At 35.1% G+C, this 22,449-nt stretch overlaps 1 protein-coding gene and 1 pseudogene across 20 annotated transcripts in view; one reads left to right on the plus strand and one right to left on the minus strand.

Annotated features, from left to right (window-relative positions):
* Positions 1-19,661, plus strand: part of KLF8 (Kruppel like factor 8) — a 220,370-nt gene extending 200,709 nt beyond the window's left edge. For 19 of the 20 annotated variants that reach the window (XM_036227281.1, XM_036227277.1, XM_036227276.1 and 16 more), the window contains one exon: positions 14,127-19,661. In XM_036227281.1, the coding sequence (XP_036083174.1) occupies positions 14,127-14,308 (182 nt within the window). In that variant the 3' untranslated portion in view covers positions 14,309-19,661. Of the gene's footprint in view, positions 1-4,038; positions 4,306-14,126 lie in introns of those variants that run through there. The other variant, XM_036227267.1, reaches the window with a different exon arrangement.
* LOC107497047 lies at positions 8,790-11,091 on the minus strand (annotated as a pseudogene).
* Positions 19,662-22,449: the final 2,788 nt, after the last annotated feature.

The following is a 22,449-nucleotide window of genomic DNA, read 5'->3' on the forward strand; positions in this document are numbered from 1 at the left end:
CCCACCCCCAGCGCGCGCGCGCGCACACACACACACACACACTCTCTGAGAAATAAGAGACATTCACGAGCACAGGTTCTACTCATGGTTTTTACACCTATATATTGTTCCAATTCTAAAGTAGCATTTATACAACCAACCTATGAATACATTTATACAACCAACCTATGAATACATTAAGTCTTGTGTCTTCTGAATAGTCATCATCTCCGTCAAACACCTGTGGATCTTTCAAACTGGAAAGTCATAACACGCAAAGAGTAAGGCAGCTAATACATCACTCCGTCCCTTGTTATCAGAGCCCCACAGGGTTTATGAGTATTGAAAAGCTCAAAGGCAGGTTAAATTAAGTGAAATTAAAATAAGCTTTTGGAGCTCAGCACCAACCACCAACCTATAACATACCTTTGTTACCATTAGAAAAAAACGTGTACCTTTGAAAAGAAATAAGTAAAACAGACCTGGTAAAGAGTCTGTTGAACTTGGAGGAACCTGCCCCATCTAAAGGAGAACGGTCACTCAACTTCAACTAAGTGTTACCAAATCTCCCAAATTCTAAAGAAAAGCAGCAAATAAAGACTTCTATATGAAATGTCCTAGATTTTGAATGTTGGCATCTAACTAAAGAGTTTGTGTAACACCATGGATTCAAAGAAACCTGCCTATGTGCCAAATATAACTTGTCGGTCATCAGTTTATACCCTCTGCCTGTGAGATTCTGTCTCCCAAATCATCTCCAGCTCAAAATTTAGATTTGGACTTCATGAACAAGGAAGAAACTTTCTTTTTTTTGGAAACATATGCTGTGTTAAGTTGGCTGTGTTACGATTTGTATCAAAGGATCTAAAGTTCTAGTTGCTCTGCCCAAAGGCTATGATCAGGTGACTGATCTCCAGGCTGCATTGCTGCATTGTCTCAACATTCCCATGATATTTTTCTTATTTATTGATGTTTTATCTGATTCTTCTCCATGTTGGGTTGTTGGATAGAATTTTATTCCACTCACTATTGTGTGTGTGTTTGTATGTGTTGAAGTTGTGAGATGGGAATAAGTTTGCCTTGCTCTAATAACTGACAGAAGTCTAGCATAGCTAGGACATATTGAGTGCAGTGTTTTGGTGGTAGAAAGATTGAGATGCGAGAGTGGAAGGGAGAGCAGCGGCTCCATAGTGTAATGGTTAGCATGTCTTCTTACATGCAGAAGGTCTTGGGTTCACACCTCCGGTGAGCTGCGAGCACATGGATTGAGATGCCCCACCTTCAGAGATCCAGTTCTTAAAGGGAAACAGCAACATCCTTTGGTCAGGGGTGGAAGTGGGGGAGGGGAATTAAAGAGGGGAAAAAAAGAGTGGAAGGGGGAAAACCCTTAAGAGACTACTATTTAAACCTGAATTTTCAACATGCAAAAGTAAAATAGTTTACTGTACTCTTATGTACCTCCCCAATTTCAACAATTATATCATCAGTATATGACCAATTTTGTTTCTTTTATACCCTTACCAAGTCACCCAGTCCACACTGTATTACTTTGAAGCAAATTACAGTCATCATATTATCTTAGTCATAAATACTTCAGAATATATCTTTAAAAGGCAAAGATTTAAAAATGAGCATAATATTACTAACACATAAATTCCTTAATATCGAATTTCCCTAATTATCTAATAAATGTTTTTTAAAAGTTTATTTGAATCAGTATCTAAACAAGGCTTTTACATTGAATAACATAAGCAATATGAAAAGGAACCAACTGTCCCAAAAGCTTAAGGAAAGAGTATTGTTTTTAGCTAGGCAGAGTAAAGAAGTTGTGAGCTTGGAATAAGCTTGCCAAGCTTGTTGTAATAACTGACAGAAGTCCAGCATTAAAATGGCATATAAGTACAGTGATTGGTGGTGGAAGACTTGAGGTGCAAGAGTAGAAGGGGAGAGACCCCTTAAGAGGCTACTTTAGTGATCCAGGCTAAAAATAATGAGAGCCTTGCTAGGATGTTGGGAGTGGCTGTGGAGAGAAGGAAGTGTATTGGGACACTGATGACTCAGATTTCCGTTTTGGGTGACTGGATGGATAGACATACTATTTACAGAGGTAGTAAGTTTGCTGATGATCACACATTTAGCAAGTGGTAAAAAAAAAACCCTGGAATCACACCTTGTTATGCAACTTAGATAATACTTTTCTCTGTAGCTGGTACTCCACAGGTTCCTTGGAACTGAGGCAGCTGCAGAAATGCCTGATTAATTGTCCTCCAAAGATTAGGGTTCATTTCAAAGGCTCCCAGAGGGTGATATCCATGTCTCTGGTAGATATTCTCTTAGCAGAGAGCCAGAGGCTCTTGCCCATCTGGATACTGCCTCTAGCATGCAATGAAGCCATTCATCTCCTCTGAGCTGACAATCATACAAAGCAGAAAATACAGACACAACAATTGCCATTAAACATACTACCAAGTCCCAGTTTTAATAATGGCATCACCCATTCACTTAGACTCAAAATTTATCATTCATTCTTTTTTTAACTCAATGTCTTTATTATTAAAGGTCTGTTTAACTGAAGCACATGTGGTTTAAGACTTTTGATCTATGTTTCCTTCATCTAGGTTATCCAAGTGTTTCTAAATAAACAGTATGAAATGAAAGAAACTACCAAAGGGAAAATTATCTAGAGATAATCCAAAGAAAATATTATTATTTAACCTTGTATAGATTGCAAGTACATAGATTGAGGTTAAATTATTACTCATTCCAAATTAGCAAGAACAATTTAGCAATAAGCTTAATGTGTTTCTTGGAGAGAGTAGAAACAAAAACCAAAAAATGAAATCCTTTTTTTATGGGTCTCATTTTTAGGAACTAGATTAAAATATGAGGACAATAACAAAAAAATAAATAAAACATCCAAACTTTACCTTCAGTTAACATTGTTAAGCATGGGTTTAATTTTTTAGTAAATTTATTTGGGTGACATTGGTTAATAAACTTATATAGGTTTCAAGTATACAGTTCAGTAATATGTTTATTGCATTGTGTTTACCACCCAAAGTTAAATTTTCTTCCTCAGTTATTTGTTTCCAAAGTTCTATTATTTCTTTCTTCAAATAGCTCTTTTGAGCATGTTGACATCGTTGCAAAGAGCATATATTATGAAACGACACTGCCTGGATTTGACATCCCAGTCTACCACTAATTAGCTGAAAGATATTTCACATTTTTTGCCTCATTCCCCTTACATGGGAATATTAATAGTGAAAAAACAGTACAATATGTGGCATATAGTAAATAGTAAATGTTAGCTATTATTAATGTTCTTTCAAGATTCAGTGCTACCTCATAAGCTTTTTGTCTTAATTTATTCTTTTCCCTCAAACTTTATTGAGTTATATTTTACCATTAAAAATAGTATATATAGGCCCTCTCGCTGCTCTCTGCTGAGCCAGCCTGTCAGAGTCTGTTCTCCAAGCAGGAGGAGCAAAGGGACTTCAGAGAATCAGCTGCTGGATTATTTTCTTGTCCCTCCCTCTCTCCTGCCCCACATCTGTCTTCACCCCTCTCCACTCTTGCTCGTGCAGCCATAGAGGATCCTTTGATGGCTACTCCATCCATGTCAATCTCGTCATCCTCCAGGGTTAAGCCATCTGCCCTCAACAGCTGCTGTGGTGGTGGCAGCCTGGGAGCCTACCCTGCCCTGGGGACGAAGAGCTGCAGCTCCTTCCTTGTGGTGCAGGATCTGATTTTCTGGCAGAGTTGTGACAAAGACTCGATTTGCGTTTGGCACCACACTGATCATGGTGCTTTCACTGGCAGCTTTCAGTGTCATCAGTGTGGTTTCTTACCTCATCCTGGCTTTTCTCTCTGTCGCCACCAGCTTCAGGGTCTACAAGTCTGTCATCCAAGCTGTGCAGATGTCAGAAAAAAGCCATCCATTCAAAGCTTACCTGGATGTAGACATTGCTATGTCCTCAGAAGCTTTCCATAATTACACGAATGCTACCATGATGCACATCAACAAGGCCCTAAAACTCATTTATCTCTTTCTGGTAGATGATCTGGTTGACTCTTTGAAGCTGACTGTCTTCATGTGGCTGATGACCTATGTTGGTCCTGTTTTAAATGGAATCACCCTTCTGATTTTTGCTAAACTGCTCATTTTCATGTTCTGATTGTCCATGAGAGGTACAAGACCCAGACTGATCACTATGTTTGCATCGCCCCTTGATCATACCAAGTCGATTGTTGAAAAGATCAAGGCAAAACTACCTGGAATCGCAAAAAAAAAAAAAAAAAAAAAAAAGAAAGAAAGAAAGAAAAAAGAAAGAGAAAAAGAAAAGGCAAGATAAGTACATGGAAACCAGAAATTCCACTGTTACTAAAATACCATCTAATAGTTATAATGTTATTACTTGTACTATGAAGGAAAGTGGTCAATATCAGCTTGAGCCTGCATCCCAAGCTTTTTTTTTTTTTAATTTGGTGTTTCCCCCTCCTTTCCCTTTACTGGCAGTATCAAGCACAAGAATTGTTGGACTAAAGAAAGAACTTATATTTCAGAACCCAAAAGAATAAAGAAAGAATCAATTTGATAAAATTGTCTATATTTAAGATGTATGATTTGGTGATTTGATACACACACACACATTGTGAAATGTTCACTACAATCAAGCTAATTAACATATACATCATTTCCAATAGTTATTTTTTTTTTGGTGGGGTGAAAAGGCCTAAAATCCATCTTGAGCAAATTTCAAGTATATGGTACAATATTGGCTATAGTCACATTGTTGTACATTAGATTCCCAGGATTTATTTATCTTACAAAACTGAAACTTTGTACCCTTTTACCATCTTCCCACACCCCACAACCAGACCCTGGTAACCACCATTCATATTGTTCAATGAGTTTGACATTTATATTCTACATACTACATGAGATCATATGGTATTTGTCTTTCTGAATCTAGCTCATTTCACTTAGCATAATGTCCTCTGGGTTCATCCATGTTGTTACAAATGGCAGGGTTTCCTTTCTTAAGGCTGAATAATATTTTATATATATATAACATTATATATATCTATAATAATATATACATAATATATAGATAGAATATATATAATATATAGAGATATAATATGGATATATAACATATACAACATATATATATACACATATATATATCTATCTCATGTCTTTATCCATCAATAGGCACTTGTTGTTTCCATAATTTGGCTTGTTTTTTAAATGAAAATTTATTAGATATTTTTTATTTTAATTTTAATTTTTCAATTACAGTTGACAGTATTATTTCACATTAGTTTCAAGTTTACAGCATAGTAGGTAGACATTTATATAATTTAATAAGTGATCCCCCCAGTCTAGTACACACCTGGCACTATACATAGCTATCGCTATATTATTGACTATATTCCCAATGCTGTACTTAACATCCCTGTGACTGTTTTGTAACTTCCAATTTGTATTTCTTAATCCCCTTCACTTTTTATCACCCAGCCCCCCATGCACCCTTTCATCTGGCAATCATCAGTTTGTTCTCTTTATCTGATTTGTTTCTTCATTTATTTTGTTCTTTAGATTCCACACACATTAATATAATGATATTTGTCTTTGTCTGACTTATTTCACGTAGCATAATATCTTCTTAGTCCATCCATGTTGTCGCAAATGATAAGATTTTATTCTTTTTTATGACTGAGTAATATTCCATTATATATGTAACACCTCTTGTTTTTCCAATTGTCTATTGTTGGTTACTTTGATTGCTTCCATATCTTGGCCATTGTAAATAGTGCTACAGTGAACATAGGGGTGCATAAATCTTTTCAAATTAGTGTTTTGGATTTCTTCAGATAAATACCCAGAAGTGGAATTTCTGGGTCATAAAGCTAGTTTTGTTTTTTAATTGTTTAACCTCCAAACAGTTTTCTATAATGGGTGTACCAATTTGTAATCTCTCCAACAGTGCATAATAGTTCTCTTTTCTCCACATCCTCAACACTTGATTTTCAAAATTAATGATAGACTTTCTGACAGGCGTGAGATGATATTGTGGTTTTAATTTGCATTTCTCTGGTGGTTAGTGATGTTGAGCATCTTTTCATATGTCTTCTTTGGAGAAATTTCTGTTAAGGTCCTCTGCACACTTTTTAATTGGATTGTTTCTTGTTTGTTTTTAGTGTTGAGTTGTCTGACTTCTTTATACATTTTAGATATCAACCCTTTATCAGATCTATCATTGGTGAATATCTTCTCCCATTCAGTAGGTTATCTTTTTATTTTGTTGATGGTTTCCTTTGCTGTGAAAAACCTCTTTAGTTTGATGTAGTCACATTTATTTATTTTTTCTTTGTTTCTCTTGCCCAAGGAGATATATCAGAAAAAAAATATTACTAGAATCAGTGTCAGAGAGTTTACTGCCTATGTTTTCTTCTTGGGGTTTTGTGGTTTGGGGTCTTAAATTTGTCTTTAATCTATTTTGACTTTATTCTGGTTTATGGTGTAAGAAGGTGGTCCAGTTCCTTCTTTCCTTCCTTCCTTCCTTCCTTCCTTCCTTCCTTCCTTCCTTCCTTCCTTCCTTCCTTCCTTCCTTTCCATTTATCTGTCCTATTTCCCAACACAATTAATTGAATAAACTTCTTTATCCCATTGTATATCTCTGCCTCTTTTAGCATAGATTAAATGACCATATAAGTATGGATTTATTTCTGGGTTCTCTGTTTTGTTCCATTGATCTACATGTCTGTTTTTATGCCAGTACCATGCTTCTACTATAGATTGATATCAGATAGTGTGGTACCTCCAACATTGTTCTTCTTTCTCAAGATTTCTATGGCTATTCAAGGCCTTTTATGGTTCCATATAAATTTTAGGATTATTTGTTCTAGTTCTGTGAAAAATGCCATTGGTGTTTTGATAGGGATTGTATTGAATCTATAGATTGCTTTAGGGAGTAGGGCCATTTTAACAATGTTAATTCTTCCTATCCATGGGCATGGTATATGCCTCCACTTATTTAGGTCTTCAGTGTCTTATAATTTTTTGAGTATAGGTCTTTTACACCCCCACACTTGGTTAAATTTATCCCCAAGTGTTTTATGATACAATTGTAAATGGGATTGTGAACTTTTTTCTTTTTTTATCAAAAATATTGTGGTGACATTGGTTAATAAAATAAAATAGGTTTCAAGTGTACAGTTATAGTCAATAATATTTCGAATGTATTATTGCATTGTGTGTTCACCACACAGTTAAATTTCCTTCTGTCACCAAATATTTGACCCGCTTTACCCCTATTTACTCCCCGCTTTCCTCTGGTAACCACTAATCCACTGTTTATGTTCATGAATCTCTGTTTATAGTCTTATTTTCCTGATAGTTTGTTATTGGTGTATAAAAATGCAACCAATTTCTGAATATTAATTTTGTATCCATATTTTGGCTTTATGTCTAATGCTGTAATAAACATGGGAGTGCGGATATCTCTTTAAGATACTGATTTTATTTCCTTTTGATATATACTCAGATGTGGGATTGCTACATCATCTGGTAGTTCTATGATTAATTTATTGAGGAAATTTCATACTGTTTTTTTATAGTGGCTATACCAATTTACACTCCCACCAAGGATTCCCTTTTCTCCACATATTCTCCAACACATGCCATCTTTTGTCTTTCTAATAAAAGCCATTCTAAAACATATGAGGTGATATCTCATATTAGTTTGCATTTGAATTTCTCTGATGATTAGTGAAGTTGAGCATATACCTGTTGACTATTTTATATGCCTGTTGCAATTTGCATATGTTCTTTTGAGAAATGTCTATTCAACTCCTTTGTCCATTTTTTAATTTATTTGGGTTATTTGCAGTTTTTGCTATTAAGCTATATGAGTTCATTTATTTTGGATATTAACTCCTTATCAGATATGTGGTTTACAAACATATTTCCCAATTACATATGTTGCCTTTTCACTCTGTTTATTTTTTGTTCTGTGCAGAAGCTTTTTAGTTTGATGGAATCCCATTTGTCTTTTTTTGCTTTTGTTTCCTGTGATTTTGTGTCATATCCAAATAAGTATTGCCCAGACCAATGTCAAGAAGATTTCACCTTATGTTTTCTTTTAGTAGTTTTATTTTTTAGGTTTTCCTTTTATGTATTTAATCCATTTTGAGTTTTTTTTAATATATTGTGTGAAGAAATAGTCTAATTTCATTCCCTTGCATCTGGATATCTAGTTTTTCCAACATCATTTACTGAAGACTATCCTTACCCTATTGTTTCTTATTGGCATGTTGTTGAAGATGTCTGTAGATGAATGCATTTATATCTGAGCTCCCTATTCTGTTTCATTGGTCTATACATTTGTTTTTAAGTCAATACTACACTGTTTTAATTACTGTAGCTTTGTAATGTATTTTGAAATTAAAAAGTTTCATTCCTCTAGCTTTGCTCTTGCTCATAATTGCTTTGGCTGTAAATGGTCTTTGTGCTTCCATATTAATTTAGGATTTTTTTCCTATTTTTATAAAGAATACCATTGGGATTTTGATAAGAATTGTATTGACTCTGTAGCTCACTTTGAATATTACAGGTATTTTAATAATATTAATTCTGATGCATGAACATAGGATAGTTTTCCATTTATCTGTCTTCTTTAATTTTTCTCATCAGTGCTTTATATTTTTTTCCAGTCAATGAAACAGAAACTTTATTTAGGCCCAAGGGCCAAGGGGTTTGGGCAAGTGGCTGCCCTGTGGGCTGAGAGGACAGTGGAGAGGCCTTATTTAACCTTCTTCTTGGGGCTTAGATTGTTGGTGTGGCCACACTTCTTGTGGCAATTGACAGTGCAAGGATGCAGGCATTCATAACACTTGCAGCTGATCATTTTGTCGCAGTTGAGTGAGCTGGTGGAGGGAGGGATCAGTGATGTTGCCTTGCAGAGGAAGCACCAAAATGCAAGGTGGACTCTTTCTGGGTTTTATAGTCTGAGAGAGTGCAGCCACCTTCTAGCTGTTTGCCCACAAAAATCAGATGCTGCAAGTCAGGTGAGATGCTCTCTTTGTCTTGGATATTAGCTTTGACATTTTCAGTGATTTCTCTGTGCTTGACCTTGAGTGTAATGGTCTTGCCATCTTGACCTTGAGCATAATGGCCTTGCCCATTGGGGTCTTCATAAAGATCTGCATCTCTGCATCTTTTGGGGAGACTACTCAGCTGTCTCGTTGAAGAGAAGGAACTATAATTCTCTGTGTACAAGTCTTTCGTTAGTTAAGTTTATTTCTAAGTATTTTATTTGTGTGTGTGTTGTTATTGTGAACAGACTGTTTTCTTGATTTTCTTTTCAGATACTTTTCATGTATGTATAAATATCTTATTGATGTTGGTATGTTGATTTTATAGATCACAAGTTTACTGAATTTTTAACTTAGTTCTAACAGTGTTTTATTTAATCTTTAGGATTATATATACGTATGTATGTACGTATATGTGTGTGTGTGTGTGTGTGTGTGTATGATCATGTCATCTGCAAATGGAGATAATTTTACTTCTTACTTTCCATTTTGGATGCCTTTTATTTCTTTATCTTTTCTAATGCTCTGACTAGGATTTCCAGTACTGTGTTGGAAAAAAAAATGGTAAGAATGGGCATCCTTGCCTTGTACTGGATCTTAAGGGAAAAGCTTTCAGTTTTTCCTCATTAATTATGATATTAGCTGTGGGTTTGTCATATATGGCTTTTCTTTTGTTGAGGTAAGTTTCTTATATAACTATTTCATTGACAGTTTTAATTATGAATGGGTGTTAAACTTTGTCAAATGTTTTTCCTACATCTGTTAAGATAATAAAGTAGATTTTTTTTGGCTTTTGTTAATGTATTATATCACATTGATTCATTTGAGTACATTGAACCATCCTTTCATCACCCCAAGGATAAATTCAGCTTGATCATGGTGTATGATTCTTTTGATATACTGTTGAATTCAACTTGCTAATATTGCATTAATTATTTTTGCATCGATTTTCATCAGGGATATTGACCTATAGTTTTCTTATAGTACTTTCGTTTTGGTTTCAAGGTCATGCTGTCCTCATAGAATGAGTTTGGAAACATTCCTTCCTCTCCTAATTTTTGGAAGAGTTTAAAAAGAATTGGTATAAATTATTTTAATGTTTGGTAGAATTCACCCATGAAGCCTTCTGGCCCTGGACTTTGTTGTGAGAGTTTTTATTACTGATTCAATCTGCTTATTTGTTATTAGTCTGTTCAGGCTTCCTATTTCTTTTTTAATTCCAATTAGAAGGTTGTATGTCTCTAGGAATTTATCCATTTCTCCTAAGTTATCTAGTTTGTGGGAATATAATCATTCATAATTGTCCCTTATGGTACTTTTTATATCTGAGGAATCCATTATAACGTCTCTTCTCTCATTTATGACTTTATTTATTTGAATCTTCTGTTAATTTATTCTTGATTCCTTTGTTAATTCAATAAATAATTAATTTGAGCACCTTCTTTATATGCCAGACAAGTAGATTACCCCAGTAGCTTCCTAGTCATTGTAATCCATCTTGCATACCATAGCTAGATCACTCCAATGTACAACTTTTACTAAGTCACTCTTAACTTCAAAAACTTTCAGTGTTACTTATTCCCCACACTATTGCCTTCAGACAATGGTTTACCAAGAGAGGGAGCGTTATGGGAGCTCTCTGTCATGGCAAGAAAGAGGATTTTATTATTAGCATCATTTACAATTTGAGCACAATGATAACAAAGAGGAAACTAAGTTCTAGTCTATTTTATTATTTTTTTTAAGTTCTTTATATTCAGTGTATCTCCTTTTTCTTATATCTGAAACAGACTGTCCATACTGCATCCCTTTTGGTATGTCACTGCCTTTCATGCAAAAACCCAAATTCTGTAGTCTGGCCTTTATAACAGAAGTCATTTCACAGGACTTCTGTAAAGATATCCCATTCTTCAGGGTATATATTTTTCATTGTAGTTCCTTAGCAGCCCATGCCCCCAACAGACTGGGTTGGTTTTTACCTTCTGTTCTACCTATCTGAAATCCACCCATGCTTCTAGTTCAGTGGATCAGCTCACAGATTATCTAGCTTTGAAACTTGTATCATACTTATATGTATAGTTTATATTATGAATTAGTTTCCCTGTGTGTGTTTTGTTCTTCGATTTAGATGATATGTTGACGGAGGTCATAAGTTGTGTCTGGTGGACTTCACTGGCACAATCAAGAGCTTGTTCAGTAATAATTAAAGGTAACTGCTTTTAAAATAGGAAATTGGTCTCCTTACTGAATCCCTGTACACTAATCTATATATTCTAGCAATGAGCTTCAATTGCCACAGGGTGTCACTGCTTTGCAAGTTGAATTTTCTTCATTTGGGCGTAGAGAATATAGGAATTTCCAGGAGAAATTTTTGAGACATTGCAATAAAGTTTATAGCAATATAATGGGAGGTGTGTAGATGGGATTGAATTATATAGACTAAAAAGTGAAAATCCCATTTACATACTCTCAACACCATTTATAGTCTAATTCTTCTTCCTACTGTTAGTAATTTGCAATGTAGTCTTCCAGACCCCTTTTTTCTTTGTGTGTGTTTTGTGTGTGTGTGTGTGTTTGTGTGTGTGAGTGTGTGAGGGAGGGAGGGAGAGAGAGAGAGGAAGAAAGAGAGAGAGAGAGAGAGAGAGAGAGAGAGATTAGAAAACATAAATGAGATCCCACTGTATGTGTGTAGCTTTTTCTTTATAGTCGATAACATTTCATTGGCCAACTTTTTGTCTTAACCTTATCTCATTTTTTATAGCAGCTAATGCAGCAATTTATGAATATCGAAATGATAAGTAATTGACATCTTTAATCCTCAAAATGATTGCCTAAATACGATCCAAAACTGAGTAAGAATGAGTTCCATTCTGTTGCTCATTTTTGAAAGCTGTACAGTTAATTTGTAAACACTTGGGAGGATTGGTAGGTGGTGAGCAATAGCTGAAAAGCAATATGTGCAAACCAGAATTCAGATTGCCACCAGAATTTAGAACAGCATAAAAGTAAATGCCCTGGATAATTTAAAGGATGGGGAGAAAGAACCTGAGGAAGAAAGACCATTATAATATTCATGCATTTTTATCTGCATTATTTCTTGTTTATGATAATAAAATAATACATGTTTATTGTAGAAGACGTGAAATATAGAAATGCATTAAGAAGAAAACAGATAGTTACTAGACTTAGCAGGGTGGTCACATTGTAAGTTATATAAATGTCTAATCACTATGTTGTACACCTGAAACTAATATAACATTGTATATCAACTATACTTAAATAAAAAAAAAAGAAAACAAACATTACTCTAATCCTATGACCTAGATTTGCCCATTTTTTTCTCATATAGCTTCTTATCTTTTTATTTAAAAAATTTGGTGGGACTGTAAACTAATACAGCCACTATGGAAAAAAGTATGGATGCTCCTCGAAAAATTAAAAATAGAACTACCATATGACCCAGTGATTCCACTTCTGGTTATTTCTCAAAAGTAAATGAAAACAATAACTCAAAAAGATAGATGCACACCTATCTTCATTGCACCATTATTTACAATATCCAAGATATAAAAACAATTTAGGCATCCATCAATAGATGAATGGATAAAGAAGATGTGACACACACATACACACACACACACACACAATGGACTGTTACTCAGCCATAAAAAAAATGAAGTCTTGACACTTGTGACAACATAGATAGACCTAGAGGGTATTATGCTAGCATAAGTAAGACAGAAGAATAAAAAAAATTTCACTTATATGTGGAATCTGGAAAACAAAACAAATAAACAAATAAAACAAAACAAATAATATCATAATTACAGAGAACAAACTAATAGTTGCTATATAGGAGGGTTGGGGGATATGCCAGAAAGGTGAAGGGGGCTAAGAAGTACAAACTGTCAGTTATAGAATAAGTCACAGAGATGTAAGATACAGTAGGGAATATAGTTAATAATATAGTAGCTATGTATGGTATCAGATGGTCACTGGATTTATCATGATGATCACTTTGTAAGGTATATAAATGTCTAATCACTATGTTGTACACCTGAAACTAATATAATACTGTATGCCAATAAATTAAAAGTAAATTAAAAGCAAAGAAAATAAAAGAAAATTTCTTACAAGATATAACATTGTGATCTTTAAATCATTCAAACAATAAAAGTGAAAAGTAAAAAGAGAAAGTCCTCTTCCCACCATTCTCATCCTCTTTCCGGATATTCTTACTCTTAATTTCTCTCATAATTTATATTTAAGTATACTGATATTATCTTTATTCTGAGTATATAAATATGTGGTGTGTGATCTGTACATCAATATGGGTCATACTGTGTTAAAGTATTTTTCATTTAGCTTTTCATGCAGAGCATATGTTTTCCACATAGAACCTGCATGTAACTGGAATAATGAGCATGGGACTATTTCAAAAAGTTTGGCTTGATACTTCTTCTCATTCCATTTCATGCCTTTGAATTACTGACCTTACACAGAAGGCCTGTAGCCTGAGCTGAGGGCTCATTCTAGTGAATCACACATTCTTCCTGTGTATATGGCTCTCTTTTAGACTATTTGTTGAGGGGTAGTAGAGCAGAGGATATGGTTACTACAGTGTGGTACAGTGGAAAGTGTCAAAGTCCTCAGTTTGGATCCCAGTTTTATCATTTACTAGTTGTATTCGGAAAAGAAAATGTATCAAATAACCCTGTGATACATTTTTATCCTCCTTTGGAGAGAAGAAAACAGAGATCCAGTCACAGAGAAGTAATTTATTTAAGGTCACACAGCTAGTATGTAGTAAAGCCAGAATTCAAGCAAAGGCCTGTTTGAGCCAGTGCCTACGTGCCATTCACTCTGTCATCTTAGCTTCTCTTTAGGTCCTCTGTGAAGGTGAAGGAGAGCATATTTTCAAAGGAATTGACTCACCTTTTGACCAAAGCCTTGATAAAAAAAGGTCATGTACTCTGTTATCTCTTCAGTATCCAAACATCACTTCTCTGACTCCTCTTGTTTTTTCATATTCCTTTTTTTTTTAGGAGAGAAGCCTTATAAATGCACCTGGGATGGCTGCTCCTGGAAATTTGCTCGCTCAGATGAGCTAACCCGCCATTTCCGCAAGCACACAGGCATCAAGCCCTTCAGGTGTACGGACTGCAACCGTAGCTTTTCTCGCTCTGACCACCTGTCCCTGCACCGCCGTCGCCATGACACCATGTGAGCAGTACAGTCCACAACAGAAAAGCTGTGCTGATCTCATTCATGTGTGTGAGCTGAGGTCATGACCATCTTTTCCTCTTTAACTTCAGCTTGCTTCTGGAATGGGGTTGGAGCAGCTCACTGAGCCAGGTTGATGATACTGGAGAAAAAAATAGCTGGCTTCCCATGGGGATTCCTCATATTCCATCTTCACCTCTCCACTATCTAGTCCCCAGTTTTTCCAAACTCCACATAGGTTGAATAAAAGTATGGCAACTATGGTCTGTGATAGGACATTTTTCCTACATTAACAAAACAGGAATCAAACTCAAGGCTGTGAACAAGCATATGCTGCTTCCCTTTCCCCCTGTTTTTCTTTTCTCATGTTTCCTAGAATTCTTATCAATATTTTTTTTGAATCAGTGCTTAAAAGTGGTTGCTAATGTTTTAAAATGACTTTTTCCAGGTTACTAGACAGAAGAGGGCATAACAATGTATTTTATTGGTAGGATTTACATGGATTTGGGTCCTGAGTGAGTATAGGACATATTCTCAGTGAATAAGCCAAGTACAAAACTCAGAAGTTTTGTTATTTCAATCCGTTTGTTCTTGCTTTTTGATTTTAGACAGTGCTGGTGCTTCTGCTTCTTAAGTCCACCAAAGGGAATGAAGGGATCATCTTGTCTTTCTCCTTCTTCCTCTTCTTCTTCCTTCAGGATTAAAGATTTTACAGCACAATCACATTCTTTGTTAAGTTAAATTTGGACAAATATCCAAAGCACACATTGACATGCCAGTAAGGTGAAAAGTGTTCCAGGAGAGTATGTTGGGCAGTGACAGGAACAAACAGAACTAGAATAATCTTGAAAACAAATAGAGGGGAACTTTGATTTGGATAGGATACTAAAAGTGCTGTGATCACAAACCTCATTCAAATGGCAGCCTGTTGAGATGGTGGTGTCTTGAGGGGCTGCACTGTACTGTTTATTCTTTTGTTTACATAAGGCAACTATTATGAGCATATTGCATGTTGGGAATCACATAGTGGGGCCATGTTATACAAAGGTGAGTGGTTGTAAGAAAAAATATTTGTTCATTCTGTGGCATTATTAGCACGCAGTTCTGTGTTTCAAATGGAATGTAAGAGGCTTTTAGTGAAAACTGAAATACAAAAAGCAATTTGATATTCTGAAACTGCTATGAGCACCTAAGTCATTTCTTTTAGCTATGATAGCACATTGCATAATATACATATTTGGTTGCCCAATCTGACTGTTTCATAATAGTCTCTGGGACATAAAACACTGTTCCAGGCCCTGGACCTTAGATCTACCTCCACATGGCTTATTTTCTCTCTCTGAGGTGAGGGCAGGGGAGTTTACAACACTTAACTTTGGACTCAGCCTCTCTCCTAAAGGTTGTCTTCATGTTGAACCCCTTTACCTTGGCAGATATTTAACCAATCCTTGCTTGAATACTTTAGGTTACTACCTCCCAAGACTGTCTATTCTGACTAAATCGTAGAATTCTAGCCCCAAATAAGGGTTCTTATTAACCATCTGATACTATCCATCATTCATATTTTACAGATGAGACAAATACAGGTCAGATTTTTTCCCCAGATGTTTCCTTGAGGCCTTATAGACCGGCACATCTATCCTCCCAAGGATTTTATTATTCAACCAAATTAAACTTTACATGATTGGTTGCAAATTCAAGGACTGCCTGTATTTTTCAAAATGACATGTAGATTTTTACTATTATTAGTGCTATTTTAATGTAAACTTTTCCCTGATTTGGTTGTACAAGTTCCACACTGTAGACTAATTGCTAACGCACTAGGACATATCTAGGGACAGTCTGTTAAAGAGTAATTATATGTAGCTCTAAGACAGATTTTTAAAGGTAAATTACCATCATACATTGGTTTAAGCTTATAATTGAGTAGTTGGTACTATATTTCACCATAGAATCCAAGGACTTACCCATTTTCTCCAGAATTTAGATCCTAAGACTCCCATTTCCAAAGTTCATAACTGTCCTGTGCCACTAGACCTCAGAATCTTTTGCATTGGACCATATAATCTATTAATAAACCAAGGCTATCAGACACACTGTTGTACTAACTAGGATGGTCAAATTAAATTCATAAATATTGTTGTTCTTGACATCCCTAAGCTTTAATTCAAATTTCTTTCCTGTAAAGTAGTGATAGACTTTGTTAAATGCTTTATTAATTGTCTGCAGTCAGGAAAGAATTCTAATCCTATTCTCATTTCCTTCTCCCCTCCAAATAATGAAAAAATCATTTCAATATCAGAGTATTTCATAAAGATATTCAAATACAGTACAATACAGTACTGCACCAAAAGAGCATAGAATGTTGCTAAATAGTGAGATGAAAAGAAAACTCTCTTAGGTAGCATTTAGGATTAATTGAATGCTCTGTGCTCATACCAGCAAAGTGCAATTGTGTGGACAGTTGCCTAGGGCATGGAAAAATGGCCTTGTTTGATAGGGTTGGATAATATCCTGGCATTTATTGCAATGGAGTTCCTCTATCTGTAAATGATTGGCAGCTGAATATATTGATAATTATGATTGGAAAATTCAGGAAAAATAGAAATGTAAACTGATTGGGTAGATTAGGTGGAGTGAATTGTGCGCAAGAAGAAAGATTAGTGAGGTAACTTCTTTTAAAGAAAAAATATTTTTAGAACAGTTTTAGATTTATAGAAAAAAAATGTGAAGACCATACAGAGTTTCCCTTTACCTCACATCCAGTTTTTCCTATTATTAACATCTTTCATTTCTATGGCACATTTTTTTTTATAATTAGTGAAGTAATATAGATAGATCATTATTAACTACAGTCCAAACTTTATTCAGAGTTTCTTAATTTTCACCTAATATCCTTTTCCTGTTCTAGCATCCCATTCAAGGTATGACATCACATTTAGTATTCATATCTCGTTAGGCTGCTCTTGGTTGTGGCAGTTTCTCAGATTTTCTTTGTTTCCTATGACATTGAGAGTTTTGAGGCGTATGTCCCTCAATTGAGATTTGTCTAATGTTTTTCTCATGATTAAACTGAGGTCATGGGTTTTGGGGAGAAAGATCATAGAAGTAAATTGCTATTTTTTCACATCATATTAGCACAACTTATTTCCTTGATTTAACCTTGATCACCTGGTTGAGATAGTGTTTATTAGCTTTCTCCTCTGTACTCTCCCACACCCCCATATTCTATACTGTACTCTTTGGAAGGAAGTCACCATGTGCAACCCACACTTAAGGAGTGGCGAATTATGCACCACATCGTCAAGTGTGAATATCTACAAAAAAATTATTCAAAATTCTGCATGGGAGATTTGTTTCTTCTCCATCATTTATTTATTTATGCAGTCATTTAATTGTATCAGTATGGGCTCATGGATATTTATTTTATACTTTGGATTATAATCCAATAAAACTTTTGTTTGCTCAAATTGTTCCAACTTTAGCTATTGGATGTTCTTTTGGGCTGACTCCCAAGTTCTTTTAATATATCCCCATCAAATTTTTTAGCATATACTTATCTTCTGACACTACAAGATGCTCCCAGCTCATCTGGTTTATTTTTTAGTCCACTCATACAATCAACCATATCTTTAAGTGTCCTGGTTCCTTTTAATGGAGAATAGTATTAGAAACTAAGACCTGGGCATTAGGCATACTTGTTGCTCCTGGGGTGTTATTGCTTCTAGGCCATCTTGGCTGATAGAGCAAGGAAATAAATATGTGTACACTAATATATATATATATATATATATATATATATATAATATAATATATACATATATATGAATATACACCTATTCATATATATATATATGAATATATCTATGTGTAATCATACGTATCTTTATTGAGCTAAACATGAGTTCATACTGATGTTTCCAACTCCAACCTATTATCAAATAGATCATTCTAGCCTTTTCCCTTTACTTATCTGTAACCTCCCACTCAAACAGTAAGAAACTTAGCTCCCACACTGTGACATCTATTTACTTAATTGTTCAGCGTATGTGTATAGCAGTATCTGAATGATTAACCTGTACACCTGTGGATAACAACTAGAACACAGTGCTTATGTATATGACAGTGACATTTTTAGAAGTACAGCAGCTCTCAAAAATAAGTGATCCGCAAAATTCAGGAATTTGGAGATTCTCAAAGTTAGGCATTTCTTTGATCTCAGTTCCAGGAACTTGGGGGTTTATCCTGCCCCCAAATGGTAACTCCAGAATCAAAACACTGGGAATTGACCTAACCTTGAATAGGCCAAGGGAAATTATTGATTTTTCCACAGTGTGCTAATACCTATATAGAGATGTGGACACAGAAAAAAGTGAGTATGCCCGATTTAAAGAAACATTTAGCACTTTTCTCACTGGCAAATATGGCTATCTGCCACTAAGGGTGCTACCATAAGTTACCTCTCTTCCATATTTTCACATCTCTCACTTGGTTGACCTTAGGCAAGTCACATCACCTCTCTGTGCCTCAGTTAACCCATCTGTAAAATGGGAATCTAAATATCTACCTCACAGGAATGTTGTGAGGATTCTTATTAATGGGTGTTGGCATAAATGATGAGAGGATCCTTAAGTGAATAACAAAATATGATCATTACTATGATGATAATTATAGTACCCTATCTTTACCCTAGAAAAGGGAGAGGATTAGGCTTTCTGGGTGATAAAGAGCTAAATTTGAGTCAGTAACAAGGATAATTGAAGATTGGTCGCTAGGAGCAATATTATTTCCTCCCCTCTCACTTTCCCTACATTCTCTTTGATATTAACTATAGTATTTTCATCTGTTTCCAGACTCAAAGCATATTGGAGCCTAAAGGGATAGATAGACAAAATCTGTTGCATCAAAAACTATTCTTCTCCTTCCCTCACTCTGCCTGGACCACATTATATGTCACCCTGTCAGAAGCACAAAGAAAATTTCTCAGATCCCTTCAGACATTGGCCAGTTCAACTTCACTAGTTACATTTTCTCTTTTCCCATTTACTGTATTCTGAACAGTATAGGTAGGAGGCAAATGGGATGGGGTGGTTGGGGTGGGAGTGGGATGGAAGAGGATACAATTTAGACCAGTGACAGGATTCTCGAATACTGGATTCACTTTCCATTTCCTTTCCTGGTGGTGAGTCGGGGCAGGGAGAGAGATACTATTTTGTTAACTTTTAATAAACTCTCCTTCATTTACAGTAGATGTTTTCCAGGGTCAGTACAAGTAGTTGTGTTGGACATTACTTTTTAACTATGTTGTATGCAGTGCTGTTTTCATCGTATTTCTGAATAAAAAGAGGAAGAGAATCCCTAGTGTTGTCCATTTCTGTTTTTTGGCAGGAGGTCACAGGAAGAGAGCAGTCACAGAAACTGACTTCTTTTTTTGTGTTGGGGAAAGGAGCCTGCAATAAAGGGATTAATTGAATGTTTTATCATTGTTACTTTGTTTAAAGAAATTACAGAACAGTATATAAGCTCTAGTCTCTATAATTCTCGTGTCTGTGCCTCGTTATTTCAGTGCTTCAGAGCCGCACCCCATTTTTCCTCTATTTTATACTAGTTATTGCTTCAGAGACATGGCTTTGAGGCTAAGATCATGAACAATCTCTTATATACAAGACTTTTATGTACCTGGAGATACTCAATAATTGCCTCAGTTAGCATAACAACTTAGAGGTTACTCTGTTTTAACCTAATGGGACTGTGGCATCCAGGCAGGGTGTGTGCTTAAGTACTAAGCAATCTTGTTATGTTTGATTATTGTACTTTTTTATTAATAAAATATTTTAAACTTCAGAAACCATGGATATTATTTTGACTTTGTCTCCATTTTATGTTTCCTCAACATGTCATGACATGAGTAGATGGGTTTTTTTCCCTTTAGCTGGGTAAAGTTGTGATGAAGCTACTATATTCTAGAATGGGGCAAGAAAGGAAGGTGGGCTGTCTTAAACACAATAATTTGCTGAAGTACGTGAGGCCCTCTTCATTCTTGGTAATCTAGTCAGCAATATCTCTGAATGGGTCTTCGTGAAGACTGTGCTTTTTTGTATATTACCTACAAAGACTCCCACAAGAGATTGTAGGATATAGACTCAGTTGGCTAGCTGTCCCTGCCCATCCCTGTTCTCCTAACCATTTTGTTTGTTTGTTTTCCTAAGAAGAAATGTGGGAGAGGAGGGTCTTGGGACAGCTTTAAACTCCAAAGCTACCTCAATATAAATACCAGCCCTGGATGAGGTTGTGAGAAGCTGCCTTGTTTAAAGACTCTTCTTTGGGAAGCTTTATCTTTCAGAGAGACACTGAGGGAAAAAATTAGAAAAGGGGAAATCCTGTGAGAAAGACAGAACAAAATCTAGAAAGACATATTTAAGAGTGACTGTTTCTAGGGATTTTTAACAACAAATGATATAAAACAAGAATTCTCAGAGCTTTTAAGCTTCCCAGTATTATTTCCTTACTCATTTTTTTTTATATTCTAAGGGTCACTATCATCCCTTTGGGTTAAAAGCATCATCAATTTGATGTTACAAATATTGACTGAAAAGCTACCAATAATCCAGACTCGTTGTTGTTTGCTATGGAAATGAATAAAACACAGCTACTCTCAAGAAATTTACATCCTAATGGGGGATACCAGAATGAAAACACAGTAGTGTATTAAGTGTCTTTATAGATATATGTTCAATATTTCTGAAAATTAGAAATATATGAACAATAAAAGATACTGTAAAAATGTTAAAAGACAGTCCCATATATAACACAGAATTTATATCCAGTATATATAAAGAACTTGTATAAAATAGTAAGAAAAAAAAACAATATAAAACAGATAAAAATAAATAATCACAGATAAGGTATATATAGTCAATAAACATAAAAAGGTGTTTGATCGTACTACTAATCATAGAAATAAAAAGAACTATTTTCCACTCGTTTGAATGGCAAATATTTAGAAGTTTCATAAGAGCAAATGTTGGCAAAATATATGGAAATGGGCAATTTTAATACACTACTGATTGGAGATAAAAATGATAGTCATATTAGAAGGAAATTTTTCTGTATTTATTATGACCAAAAAGTACATGTACCCTAATATCCCAGAAATCTACTTTTTGGTGTTCACAGTATAGAGAATCTCATATATAGAGAGATTGGTGCATATACATTGAAGACATTCATTTCAACATTGATTATAATCATGAAAAGTGATAAACAACCTAAATGTCTATCAATAGGGGAATGACAAACTATGGTATAAACTTTGCTGTGCAACACAATGCAGGATTTAATAGAAATAAAGTAGATCTATGTTAACCTACATGGAATGATCTTCAAATCACTATTTTGAAAGAATCCACACCAACTAGATTACTGTGCCATTGTATTGAAAGAAATGAATGACCTGGGTTTGAAGGTTTAAATAAGTTTGTGAGAATGCAGGAGGGAAACAATTTGTAGGGCTAGCAGAGAATATGGCCAAGGAAACAGCGAATACAAGGCACCTCTCCTGAATTATTTTATAAAAAAACACAGGAATTACTTGAGAGAGTTAATGCCTAAATTAATATTTGAGCACCTACAAGTACAATATTCTGATTAAATTACCAGCTTAGGTACAGTGACTGGGCAGAGAATGAGTGGGGATAGGTGAGAATGGGACCAGGTACATTTTGAAAAGAATTAAGTAAGTCAGCAAGGGGAAGGTGCATGTCATGGTGAAACCAAAACAAAGAATCACCGTATCTTGGCTAAGGGATCATAAAAAGCTAAAACAGCTGAAAGTGAATGGCCAATAATACAGGCTTTTAGCCCTTCTCATTAGGGGAGGGGTGAAAGGAGAACTGACCTAATGGATTGGCTCCTCATGCTGAATATCTGTTGTTTTAATTCCATTAATAGCCTGAATATTTTCGCTCCACATTTTCTCCAAATTACATTTTTTCACCAGTTTTGAGATATAATTTACAAATAACATTGTGTAAGTTTAAGGTATACAATGTGGTGATTTGATAAATGTGTATTATGAAATGCTTACCACAATAAGGTTAGTTAACTCATCTTTCACTTCACATAATTACCATTTTGTTGTTGTTA

This window comes from Rousettus aegyptiacus, unplaced genomic scaffold (genome assembly GCF_014176215.1).
Source record: "Rousettus aegyptiacus isolate mRouAeg1 unplaced genomic scaffold, mRouAeg1.p scaffold_m13_p_9, whole genome shotgun sequence".
In the NCBI taxonomy this organism is placed as follows: Eukaryota; Metazoa; Chordata; class Mammalia; order Chiroptera; family Pteropodidae; genus Rousettus; species Rousettus aegyptiacus.